Source organism: Pavona decussata, unplaced genomic scaffold (assembly GCF_977016875.1).
Source record: "Pavona decussata unplaced genomic scaffold, jaPavDecu1.1 SCAFFOLD_254, whole genome shotgun sequence".
Taxonomy (NCBI): Eukaryota; Metazoa; Cnidaria; class Anthozoa; order Scleractinia; family Agariciidae; genus Pavona; species Pavona decussata.
In genome coordinates this window covers 5982440-5996118 of record NW_028145657.1, presented here as the reverse complement: position 1 = coordinate 5996118, position 13679 = coordinate 5982440, and the positions used below count along the sequence as shown (strand labels likewise).

The window sequence follows — 13679 nt, the reverse complement described above, 5'->3', positions numbered from 1 at the left end:
AAATCAAGTTCAAAACGTTTTAATTTGGCCTAATTCTTAACTTTCTTTGTTCACAGTTAACACAGAAACGAAACGCAGCAGTTATTATTATTAACAAACCAAGGTCGTTAAAATACAAAGTGAAATTATAAGCAAAACCCAAAAAGTGTTAAAATCAATTTGGCTTTTTTGATAACCCTGTCAATCAATATGAACCATGTGTTCTAATTTTCTTAAAACGATTAAAAAAAACGAATTTGTCGTTGTCAAGGACGGAGCATTGAATACAGATCATGAGATGAAACGGCTTACATAGCGTAAAACTTCACCTTTGACAATTCTTACGGGTAAGAAGCTAGATTTAATCAACTCAGTTTTAGTTGAATTGATAACTTGAATCCGTTCACAAAAATTACAAAACTGTTCAAGTTAATTCAAAGTTCCAATCAGTTGGTGGTTTATAAATTACTGTCGGAGCCGATCGTATTAATTTCCAAATAAGTTTAGATACTGGACGTGAGCTATGGACATTTTACATTAAGGGGAAACAGAACTGTTTAAATGCTTATTGTAGTCAAGAGCGGCAGGCCGAAAGCCTTATGATAATTGTTTTATATTTGTCCATAATTTAAACCATTCTTCTTCTAACACATAAAAACAACTGCTATTCCACGTCCAAAATTTTCAAGTTCTTTTTCAGTTTGTTGCTTTACAGCTGTCGTGGGTTGTGTTTTTACTGAGATACTTTAAAACGTCTAAAAGTGAAAGAGTCGACGAAATGCATATTGTATTTGTATTTCTCTTTAACAACGGTGAAAGCACCGAAAACAACCTTCCAAATCAGTCCCCAACCGGCGTCCCAATTCTTCATCGCACCGACCGAATTGGCTTTCTGGGAGGAATATAATTAATATTTAGTGCACGGAGACTGAGAAAGGACTAAATAAATGGTTTTTCAACCACGTCCGCTTTGCATCAGTCTAATCAACAACAAAAACGTGCATAAATTATGGAGAAGATTTGATGAATGAAAGAACACCGCAATTTTCAGTGGTGCACGCAACTTAGCAAACGATATTTTTTTTTTTTTCGTTCCTCCTTTTAAACTTCATTTGATATTGCGCCACGGACTAGAAGCCATCGATAAATGAGCATGGTATTAGATTAGCAAATTTTCTAAAAAAAAAAAAATTGGAGAGGGGATATGGCCGCTCAAATTCCCCAAATCAAGGCAGGGTTTCCTGTCCCCTTCCTCTTGCGACAGTCGGTCGGAAAGAAAGGCTGCAAAAATAGCAAGTATTTCATGTTATGGTACTATATAGTCACCCACATAGCCCTAACCCTAACCCTCCATATTGTCACCCTTACCTTACCATGAAGTGTTTGCCGCGAAAATGAAGATTGCTAAACAAATGAATAAATAAAAAGCTAAACTCTCAAGCACGCCTTGACTGGACATTCCCCGTGATTACCGTTTTGTAAAGAACCGCTTATACTCTTACTGACATGATGTGTTCAAACACGTCGTTATATAAGTGAGGAATTATCCAGATGTCAGAATTATAGGGAGGATACAAAGCATTTTATACTTGGAAACAAGACAGAAGGGAGTAGGTAACGTACATCAGACTTTTTCAGTTTTTGAAAAAACTAAAAGTGGGGTTAAGAAGCCATGAACTAATAAAAAATATTTGAAGCTATCTTTTCAGTTAGACTGAGTAGATACATAACTGTACTGTACATAACTGGCGCCAAACGCGGGAAAATGCGTGCGGCGAAAACACGATTGGTTTTGGTTTGGATTCTTACTGGTTGAGAAAGAGGCGCGAGTTTTGTTAACCAACACAGAGCGTAATAATGAAAAACTAAACCAAACGCGAAATTACTTTAACACTCAATTGGAGACCGCTCTAGCCTCGCAAGTAAATATTTCCAATTTAGTCTCTCGCCGATATCTGTACCGATTTCGACGTTTTATGATCTTTAATAAGTCATTTGGAATCTAAGGCAATGTAGTTGCCCCTCTGGAAACGATCTTTAGGTCTTTGGGAATCATTTGCGTTGTCAGTTCTGTAAAAAGAACTTGATGTTAATGTAAATCTCGGATCTAATGATAAAGAAGCGTAAAAATATTGACCAGTTGGCGAACTGGTGGGCAACTGTTTTGCCTGTTGCTTGTCTGAAAAAAAAAAAACGCTATACGCATATTATGAGTATAGACCTTCCTGGAAATAATGCCACCTCAATTATTTGAATCAGACGGCGAGAAAAAAACAGAATAAATGATCATCGATTCATCAGATTCTTATATCATGGCTTGTGTTTCTGTGTAAAATGATGAGCTATTGTTTTGCCTGTTGTTTACTGAAAACAAAAAGCACTATACTCGCATTGTGAGTGTAGACTTTATTGGAAATATTGCCACTTCAAGTACCTAAATCAGACGGCGAGGAAAAGCTTAACAAGTGATCGTCGTTTCATCAGATTCTTGTATCGTGGCTTGTGTTTCTGTATGATTTTACTCTTGGAATTGTTGTAGTGATACATGCGTCATGACACGCACTAGGGATCCTTCAGGAAACATAAAAACATGACCTTAATAACATTACCCTTTTGGCTTGAGCAAATAATCAAGCATGCGCAAACAAACCATACTGATTATCAACGGAGGCAATAGTGCACGAAGGAGCCCGCGAACAAGGTGGTTTGCTCCGAGCTAGGCACTAATCGTTCCGTATAGGCTTAAGCTTGCCACCAGTATTCGGTTATCTTTAAAAATGTTATTTTCTGGACTTGGTTAATAAAATAGTATGTCTCTACAAACAATAGCACGGAGCCGGATACAATTAATCTTTACGCGTGTCTTTTAAAAAAATTCGGGTTGCGTAGAAACTAGAAACATAAACCTAATCTCGTACCCCGATCTCAGTCGTCGGTTTTTTTACAAACACCGCATGACGCGGATGTTTATCGTCGAGTTATAGCGCCGGTACGATGGCCATAAAATCGTACATTGAAATAATGCAAACCAAACGAATTAGAATATACTCGTTAGATTGATTTGTTGCTTAACAAAATTCCCGATTATTCTTGCCCAATTGAGGATGTTTGATGGGATTTTAGGTTATTAATTACAGAAAGAAAAAATAATTTTTCCGAAGAATCTCCGATAGAGTTCGTGGGCAGCTGATCGGTGTTTTCCGGAAACATCTGACCGCTTTATAACATGACCGATCCTCGTTTTCATGGACGAGAAAATTAATTCTGAAAATTCTTGAAAGGGCCTCGGGCTCCTCTCAATCCTGGGCTTGTATGAGCAGCGTAATTATCACACGACAGCGGCCGGTATAGATCAGTTCTGCAGGTGGCTTTTGCTCAATTCCATGAAACAAATACCCGTATAGACTTCAAAGCAGGTTCTTTCAGGAAATAACCAGCTGAAAAACGGTTTCATACAGAGCTATTGTGCAGAGAGAGTTAACTAGCCTAACGAAGTTGGTGAGTAAAATAAATCAGTATCTTTAACCCATAAATGTTAGCTTCAAAGTCTGTAACTTATTTTCCCGTTGTCAAGCGGCAAGTCTACATTGAATTTTCAGCATTATTTAAAGCTGTATGTGTAAACCTAACCAAATATTACTTTTATTAATACGGGTAAACCTTCGCTTTAGGGAGAATACTCTAATCTCGCTCGTTCAACGGGGTCCTTTTAATAAAACAGAGACCTCATTAAAGAAAAACTGCATGGTGAATTTCCTAACACTTTACCATACATAAAATGGCACTGAGCTTTCAATGATCACAGTACTAGTTCGACTCTCGATGGTGAATGAAGACTAGCATTTTCTTATTTGTTCGTATATGTTCAGTTTTTGTTGGCTTTTATCAGATTTAGCAGATCACCATAAAAAAAAAAACAACAACAAAAATATAAAATCCAGAAACGTTTTTTAATTTTGTACTTTTAGTAAAATAAGCTGAGTAATTGTTTTCAGGAACAAGTATACCTTTTGCTAGAATGCCGGCAATTCATGAATACGAATGAATAAATTGCATCTGTTAATCAATGCCGGACATTACAGTCTATTTTTTTTCTACCCGTTTTAAAACCCCCTTTAATAATTACGTTCTGCTGAATCCGTTTTCCTTCCTTTCCAGGCGAATGCTAAAAACAGAGAAAAAAAACTGTCGAGGAAAATAATTACTGGAGCAGGTGCTTGACTGAGGTACATAAAATCCTCTGGAAATTAAACAACATCTGTCTCCATTAAAAAACCGTGTGTCTCAATGGATCCACTAGCCAAAGGTTCTGGTCTCTATCATACGCTCTCATAAAATGCTCCATAATAAGCCGTAATTAGGATCACGAAACTTTTGAAGATCGGCAAGACGAGGGTTGGTAATATTTGGTGGGAATATAAAACATCTACCGCACTTGTGAAATAGAGTGGATAAGAGACATTCAGTTCAATAAATCACTAAATTCGTCGTTGAGTAAGAGCCCTTATTATAATGGCGTAAAATTGTGACTAAAATTGCCTTCATTTGTCGGATAAATAAAGAGAAACAGATCGAAACTTGTAAAGATAATGAAATAGAATATGCTAATCGCGCTACCGTCACGAATCGCCGCGAAATTGAATTTTTTTTTTTCTGCAAGGGCAACACTGTTTGTATGGAATTAACAATCAAACAAACATTTGTTTGGTTTTTTTTTTTTTTTTTTTTTCATAAAAAGTGCTTATTTTCGGCCAATTCAAAGAGATTGGTTGGACATGTCTTAAGCCGAAGCGAGAGCCCGACATGACGTGCAGACAGACTGAAGACGATAACGACGAGGTTTCTTTTTAATCCAATACTATACTCAAATTTAAGCAGATGTATGCCAGTAAAATCAATAAAAAATTAGCGACGTTGAACTGACCGTTGACATTCAAAAACCAATCGAACAAACTGCCCAATATCTGAAGCTTTTCGCAGGGCCTAGTTGATTGTTAACAAGACCGATATATTGCCTTTCTGATTTGCATTTGCAGGTGAATCGCGAAAAAAAAATACCAGCGCGTTGTCTCCCGTTGTTTCTTAATCAGTTACATGTTTAACATGAAGTGGATATTAGAATTAACTAACTTAGACATTCTAGGGGTCGTCCCTTTTGCGACTGGAAAAACAATTCAGAAGACAACTTCAATTCCTCTGTTTTCTTTGGCGAGCTTTTCTTGATATCCTTAATTATAATACCTCAAAAGGTATTCCTCTCATCTACCATTGGTCAGTAAGGGTCACGTGACGCATTATCTTTGCCATTATCGAGGGGTTTTTAACGTTACCGCGTTTGCTATTTGCCGAGAACTGTTCCAAGCTCCCAGTTATTCTCGAATGTATCTAAAATATCTTCTAAATACTCGAATATCCGACCTTAGAGCTAGACAACAGACAAAGCGCAATACTCGAACTGATTAACATTTTCGTGCTAAATTAATGAAAGCTTGATATTTTCTTGATAAGTTCATCGCCAGATTAGCTGTGATATCTGGGTTATACAGATATTTTTTCGGCTGCTTTTAAAATTGCCATTTCTTTCTTTGTAAACCAAAAATTAGCCAACCAAGACATGGGTTAAATTCTATTAAAAAAAAACACTTCTCAGAAAATATGCTAATCGTTGTATATGTAATATTTAACAATTATTCCACTCGCGCTTGTTGGATATGAGATGATAGATAGCCAACGAGGCGCGCAGCGCCGAGTTGGCTTTAATCATCTCATATCCAACAAGCGCAAGTGGAATAATTGAAGAAATAATCAAGAAATATTGCTAGATCTTAATGATTTCGCTGTGCAAGAATAACCAGCAGACAATTGATTGGCCGTCATTTCTCGGCCATGGTATAATGGCTCATATACCATGGTCGCTAAGCCAATCAAATCCCTCGAATTGCATTATACAATGATTCAGTTTTTAACAAAAAGGTATAGTATGTAGTGGTTATGTATTTTTCAGTCACTTGCACAGAAAAAAGAAAAATTTCCTTTTCCTAGTATGCCTGGCCACTGAATGAAAACTACATCTATTATTTATTGCCAGGCTTAAAACATAACATTATATTTGTTTTAGTTTTATGTTGCAAATTTTTTTAATTACTAAAAACTCAGAACAGCGCTGAGAGAAATTTGTCTCCCGCTTTCCAAACTGCTTGCCTACAGCAACTTGGAATATGTTCAGTCTACTCGCTAATTACCCAATCCTTATACTGACATAATATTTGGCTTTGCGTGCATTGATCCGTAATTAGCAACTATTCTCTAGTATTCCGGCGAGGGTTTATGTATATCTTTTGCATTGTTAGGCTTGAATTCATTTGTAATGGTGTTAACAGCATAAAACAGCTGGATTCATCCCTTCTTCTCAAATGGGTTTATAATAGTATTGGGTCTTTTCGATTATAAAACAAACCAGATTGCCGTATATTTGGAACAGAAAACGCCAATCAAAAGTGAACTAACTGATGTCGGTGTGAGGGGACGAAAGGTACGCGACGGTTTATTATAATGTTTAAAATTCGCGTTGTCTTGACAAAGTGGTTGACGAAAGTGTTTGATTTTCAACTTGCTTCTGCCAAATTACGTGTTATTTATAACATACGTAGCAACACGATGTTTGTAAAATGATTAGAAGACAAATGTTTCATGGTTGATGGTATATAACCACTTCAAAATAACAGCTCTTCTTAATTTCCAAGAATATGCAAGAGACATCGCGTTCTCCCACATGATAGATATTGCGTTTCTCCCTGGCTTCGTTCAACAGAAGAGTGTAAAGAACTTTTGCAACATATTTTCCATCCTAATTTGCAATTTATGTCATTTGCGAGGAATAAGAACTAAATTTCGTAAACTAAGGATCACGAACAGTGGCGAAGATTCCTTGTATGTCATATTCTGACTGGAATCTTTCAGTTTGAACTCCAATGGACTATATCAGTCTAAAAATTGTTTTAAAAGCTTGTCTTCCCAAAATGCACGTACAGCTTTTGCAAAACTTGATTAAAGACAGATCATGGAATCGTGTTATTCCTTGCTTATGCACGAAAAAAAAATGCTAGTAGTTATAGTAATTTTGATATTGTGAATACAAAACAACAACATTTCATCCGCTAGCACACAGACAGGTGCAATTATGGAAAACGAAAACTCCATAATTGTCTTTCTGTTTTACAGGAACTAAGCTGCTAGCAAAATGTTCGCAGTTCTTATGGTAAGCGATATTCCACTTCCTCTGTACTCTTTGAATTGACGAAAACTTCATTTGCTATATCGCACTGATAAGGTAAAACGTATAAATACTGTTTGAGCAAATTAATCTTTAAAATATGGTCCAATCCATTTCTTCTTAATAATGGTAAGGGCCAATAGGAGATGCCAATCAAATGCACTTTGCTAATTTGTTTGTTTAAAAAGCTTACCATATTTTGTCTTTGCCTTAGCTAATTTCAAGCTTGGTCACGTTTGTACCATCAGTGTTAACAAAAGGTAATACCATTTATCTATGTTTAATTTAGTAAACTACTACAAATAAACTTTTTTTTATCAAATGCAGAACAGTACTATCCGTAGCTACAGAAGAATAAGCAACTCACAACCACAGACTAGACTGCAAGCAGTCTTTCTTTTGCTCGAGAAGGCAGTTTTTGTGTTCTTCCGCTCGGATTCTCGAGCAAAAGAGAGACCGCTCAGAGTCTAACCACAGACCTGCTTCCAGCGATATCATTGTATTGAGATCAGCCTGTAACAGGAGCACTGGCCTCCATCAGAACGTTTCATTCAAACGCTTGGCGATCGTATAATATTATTGACTTGTATCATCGGTGAATTACATCTCAAGCTAAATTTAGAAAGTATCTTAAGTTTATAATATGAATCTTAGTTTAAAAAAAAAAAACTCCTCTTTAGACCATTTTCAGATGGTAGCAGATAATTATTTATGATTTATTTATTTATTTTTTGTCTTAGCTATTTGTCATTGTATGGAAGCTACTGGTATTCCATCCTCGTTAAATAAAGGGTTATTATTATTATAGGCAGTGTCGAACTTCTAGATGCCCAGAACCTAAGCAAACGATGGCTGGGCGGCAAACCGTAGGCCAACCTCGCGAAGACTAAACCGTAAAAACTAATAACTAACTTCTAATCAAACCCCTAAGGAAAATAAAAATGAATCAAATTCTAAAACCCTAAAATTACCTTTGGACTAAAATGCTTTGAAGACGTCTAACAGAAAATCCAAACTTCTGAATATTTTCTTAAAATGATCCTACGCAATAGGGCGTCCAAATGGTTCATGCAATAAAAATCTTAAGATACATGGCCTGTTCTTTTTGTAACGTAGCTGTCTAGTTCAAGATCGTGACGTTATTATTATTATTATTATTATTATTATTATTATTGTTATTATTATTATTATTATTATTATTATTATTATTATTATTATTATTATTATTATTATTATTATTATTATTATTCAGGCTGCATACACAGTCCGAAGTAAAAATTGTCTAATTATGTTTTTAATCTTAGAAATCCACCTCGGTGTATTGTTACCAATGACAGGACGCTGGCCAATCGGAACGCGGATTGCCGCAGCCGTTCCCATGGCAATTCATGACGTCATGGACGACTCAACTCTTTTACCAGGGTACAATATTACATACAAAATTATGGATAGCTCGTGTGAACCAGAAAAAGGTCTTCGTGGAATGGTGCGGCTGGAGGCGGTTGACTTTTTTATAGGACCTGCCTGCTCTGTAGTGGCCGAGCCTGTGGCTTTATTAGCCAAGATCTGGAATAAACCCATAGTAACTTATGCGGCATCTTCGAAAAAATTCATCGACAAAGACATTTACAGTACGCTGAGTACAATAACAGCTTACGCACGGCGCAGTGAGCGATATACTCCGAAGTTTGTGCTGCAGATTCTCAAAGCATTTAAGTGGACTGTTTTCGCCATTTTGAGTTCTTCTGAGGTCGAATGGAAAACAATGGCTGATAAAATTCGAAGTACAGTAGAACCCAGCGTAAAAGTTTCTTTGTTCGAGAATTATGACAATAAAAATCCACAGTTTGAGAGAGTCTTAGAGAAGGGAAAGGAAGTGACGCGGGGTAAGTCTGTACACATAAAATCTTCCATTGGTATTTTGCTGAAAAGTGTTTTCAAATCAAACTCATGTAAATTCAAGATACTGACAATGACCCTTAAAAAACCGAGCGGGATTATTTGTCAACGTCAATCCCGGAATCCTTGTCCTGGATATATAAGTAAATAAGCTGGGTTGGGTGGATATTAAGTTGGCTGCCTAGGTTAGCTGGATTAGTCAGGTTAACTTGGTTGCCGGCAGATAAACATAGCCTGCGAGCAAGCTACGGGAGAGCTTGCTCGCAGGCTAAGATAAACAGGATCAGCTGGATTTACTGGCCAGTTACTAGCTTAACGGGACTAGCTGGATTATCAGGATTAAGCGGGCTAGCTAATACGCTGGAATCATCGGATGTCATGTGTAAGCATGATTAGATGGATTAACCACGTTTAAGGTAACTTAGGGCGCGCTTTCAGTTTGTGAAAGCTGGCGGGGCTGACTGGTCAGTTCGTAAACAGAATGTACCAATTTGAAGAATAAGTTTTATCCTAGTCCTTCAAATTAAAATAGTACTAAAATTTTCGGAGTGATTATTTTTCAAGATTTTGCAGCACCATCCCCTCAAAATGACGCATTCGATTTACACACTGGCTAGTCTGTCCGGATAGTTCTAGCAAATCGAATACTCTCTTACTCTGAGTATTCGGTCCAGCATAACTTCAGGTGATCATCCGTTTGTTGCTTATCAAGCGTTTTGTTTTGATCAGTGCCAGTAAGGTGTATCGAGTGATGCACTAGTCTGACTGACTGACCAACTGCACTTATGTCATGTAAGCTACATTTTTGTGACGTCGTATAGGGCATCGCAAGTGTAGATATCATTACAAAATGTGACAAGTGTTGAGGCTTTCTCAAACCAACACCTGGCCAATCACAGCAGACCCAAACAACAAAATGAACCAATCAGAATTCGAACAAAATACATGTAAATGACGTCAACGACCGGCGCGAAAACCACGTGCGAGCGAGTCACGGTCGGTTTGGTTTTACTTCTCATTGGTCAAAAAAAAAAAAAGTGGGATGAGTTTTACTGACCAATTATCTCTTATCACAGTAATTTAAAATTTTAATGTTGGTCCGATAACGCAAAACAATTGATACTGCTGGAAAGAGCACCTTAAAGTTAGTAAAAAAGGCAAAGTTTGAGAGTCTAGGCGGAGTTGTTCAAAGCCCGGTTAAGCTAATCCTGGGTTAACATAAACTTTGATTCAAGTTTAATGACTAATGAATAAAGATTCTTCCAAACGATTTTTATCCTTTAGTATTGACTTAGACTTTCCTTTACTATTAGGTTAAAATTAGCTCTTGAAAACATTTAAAATAAGCGAGATGAATACGTCGGTTAATTTTTAATAGGGCATTAGCGTTAATCGGCTTTCGAACAACCGGGCCTTGGTCTTTTAAAGAAGCGAAGATATAGCCCCGTTAAGTCTGAAAATTTTATAGACGTTTGTATGGAAACGGGCAAAGTTTGCCCGTCTTCATACAAACGTTTGGAAAAGTTCCTGAATTCACGGAACTATATCTTCGCTATTTTACCAGACAAGACTCTCAAACTTTAGCTTTTTACCGATTTTAAGGTGCTGTTCCCAACAGGGTCGATTGTTTTGCGTTATCGGGCCAACATTAACATTTTAAATTACGGTGATAAGAGAGAATTGGTTAGTGCATAAAAATTTTAAATTTCCGTGATAGAGGTCTATCCCAGAGCGTAATATCTTAAAGCAGAGAGGTCACAAATTAATTGGCAACGCTTAATTGAAAACCATTGTATTTGTCAAGATCATTTTATGGGAAAGTTTTGGAAAGATCGCGTTTAGGCCGTCCCAGCTAAAGGAATAGTAAGTCTGATTTAGTTTTAATTCGAGTGATAGTATTTACAATAAGCCCTTAACTAAAAAAATACCCTATCCTTTTTTTTGTAACATTTTAAATGCTATATGTTTCTCTTTTTTTTTTGTAAAAAATATATATTAGCAGGAACCCATTACTATCACTGAAACATTTTACTTTTCAATTGTTTTGTTACCTTCTTTAGTTTTTCTTATTCTCTGCTACATTAACGAAGTCCTTGCTATAATGAAAGCGGCACAAAGTTTGGGCATGGCAAATGGAGAGTATGCATTCATAACATTAGACCTGAATACGGACGTGTTTTATAAAGACGGTCAATGGACTGGGAACGAGGGAAAAGGATCTGAATTCCCGGATGAGCTTAACGGCATTATAGACCTGAGCGTTTATCGACCTGAGCTTTCTGAAGAGTTTAAAAACAGATACAAGGAAATGGAGGATATGCTAGTTCCTTCCATCAAAACAAAATTGTTCCACAAGGTAGGAGCCGTAAGGTTGCCCGTGTTGTCCGTGTTGCCCGTGTGTTAACAGTTTGATTTTTTTTTTTTACTTATAACTGATACATTGACAGACTGGCTACATGGCTGTAAGCTGAGTAGTTCACCTTAACTGACTGACTGACTGACTAACTGAGTGATTGACTGACTGACTGCCTAACGGATTACATGGCTGAATGACTAACTGACTGACTAACTGACTGACGGATTAAATGGCTGACTGACTGACTGACTGACTGCCTAACGGATTACATGGCTGAATGACTGACTGAATGACTGACTGACTGACTGACTGACTGACGGATTAAATGGCTGACTGCTGACTGACTGACTGACTGACTGACTGACTGACTGACGGATTAAATGGCTGACTGACAGACAAATAGAGAAGAGGGTTAGTTTTTAAAGAAACTGTGGTGCTGCACTCGAATCTCTTTACAATGGCCAAAATACCCTATCAACTCTATTGATAAAGCCAAGCATTCGTGACTGACCGATTCGCAGACTGTTGGACTGGATGACTGAATGACAGTCTAAATGGCTCACTTGCTGACGAAAACACATACTGAATGACTTGGCGACTAAATGACTGGTAGACTGACTGACTGACTGACTGACTGACTGACTGACTGACTGGTTGGTTACTTTTCTGTCTGTTACTAACATGGTTGACGGACTGATTAATTTTAACCTTTGTTTATATAGGTTTCTTGGTATTCATCATTCTTGTACGACACTGTGCATCTATACGCTCTTGCTGTGAATGCCACTTTGGCAAATGGATATGACATTACTAATACGTCAGAGGTTATCACGCGCATGTTCAATAGTCGTTTCCATGGTAAGTATCTGTGTGTGTCTAGTCACTGATATATGCCACCTTGACAATGTGTGCAGTAGACACTGTGAACCCACTCGGGTTGGCCAGATAAACTCAGCTGCGATTGCGGTTTTACTATCCTGTGTGCAGAGGTCTTCTATTTTCCTTGCCTTGGCATCGCCTGGAAAATACATACACACTTCTTCGCGTAGACTACAGCCTTGTTAAATACTGACTCAGTAAACTTCTTTTAATTAACAGGTTTTTTTTAAACCTTTATATTCAGGAAAGTCAGGCCATGTTATTATGGAGAACGGCACCCGAGTACCGCAGTTTGTCGTCGGCAATCTCCGGGATGGCTCGTACAAGTTCGTCGGAAATAGAACCAATCTACTTCAAAACGCTTCAGGGCTAATTTACCACGAGCTTCATCTAATTTATAAACGGGAAATCAAGTGGCCAGGTGGTTCACGTGAGGTACCGCTCAGCGAACCAGTGTGTGGTTTCACCGGAAAGAACTGCCAGACGGATGATAATGGTAGGAAAAATAATAAGACCATTTTTAATCTTCCAGATTTTTTTCTTGGGAGCACTAATACATTGCCTGCAAGAGTTTATGACATCTATTTTTTTTAATTTCAACATTCATGATGGCAAGACGTTTTCCACCACATCATCTCATTGGTCGGAACACCAGCACTGCTAATCTTATCTACAAAATCAAAAACACCATTCCACACGAGGCTACTATTAAAGAATTATTTCTATCTCCCCCCCCCCCCCCACCCCACTTCCCCCCAACTCTTCAGTCCGAATGAGTAACCAATCAATCACGAAGTTATCATTCAGACATTTTAAAGGCTTTTATAAAATTAACAAACACAATATTGAAAAATCCTATAATAGGTGCTAAAACTAAGTTAGAAAAATTCTAAAATACAATAGCGGAATAGAAACTATTTAAAGTAGTGGCCTGCTTAGCCTCCGCTGACAGACTGTTCCACGTTACTGCGCCCCTATAACGAAAACTTTTCTTGAGGGCCTCAGTGTCCGGTCGCGGAATAAACAAGCTATGTTGTGCACCTCGCAGACTATGTCTATGAATGGTATTAACGCTAGCTTTTTGTACCAAGCAATTACTTATCAATAGTATTCTTAACCTTTTACTTATCTGAGTTGGACTTCAAGTGGAACAAAGTTTTGCTCCCTTTTCGCGCCACTTTCTTGTTTCATTGTAATTATGGTACTTATGGGACTTGGTCTAAATTATGCTAATTTTCAGTTATTATGCAAATTTACTTTAAATTCGCTGTACATGTATTTTATTGGTTCATG

At 37.4% G+C, this 13679-nt stretch overlaps 1 protein-coding gene across 4 annotated transcripts in view; it reads left to right on the top strand.

Moving 5' to 3' along the window:
- Nucleotides 1–13679, top strand: part of LOC146456801 (atrial natriuretic peptide receptor 1-like) — a 33736-nt gene that overhangs the window by 3660 nt on the left and 16397 nt on the right. For 2 of the 4 annotated variants that reach the window (XM_085092767.1, XM_085092768.1), the window contains exons 2-7: nt 7201–7237; nt 7467–7512; nt 8557–9138; nt 11212–11507; nt 12230–12365; nt 12631–12882. In XM_085092767.1, the coding sequence (XP_084948893.1) occupies nt 7220–7237; nt 7467–7512; nt 8557–9138; nt 11212–11507; nt 12230–12365; nt 12631–12882 (1330 nt within the window). In that variant the 5' untranslated portion in view covers nt 7201–7219. Of the gene's footprint in view, nt 1–3188; nt 3478–6323; nt 6512–7200; nt 7238–7466; nt 7513–8556; nt 9139–11211; nt 11508–12229; nt 12366–12630; nt 12883–13679 lie in introns of those variants that run through there. The other 2 variants (XM_085092766.1, XM_085092769.1) reach the window with 2 other exon arrangements.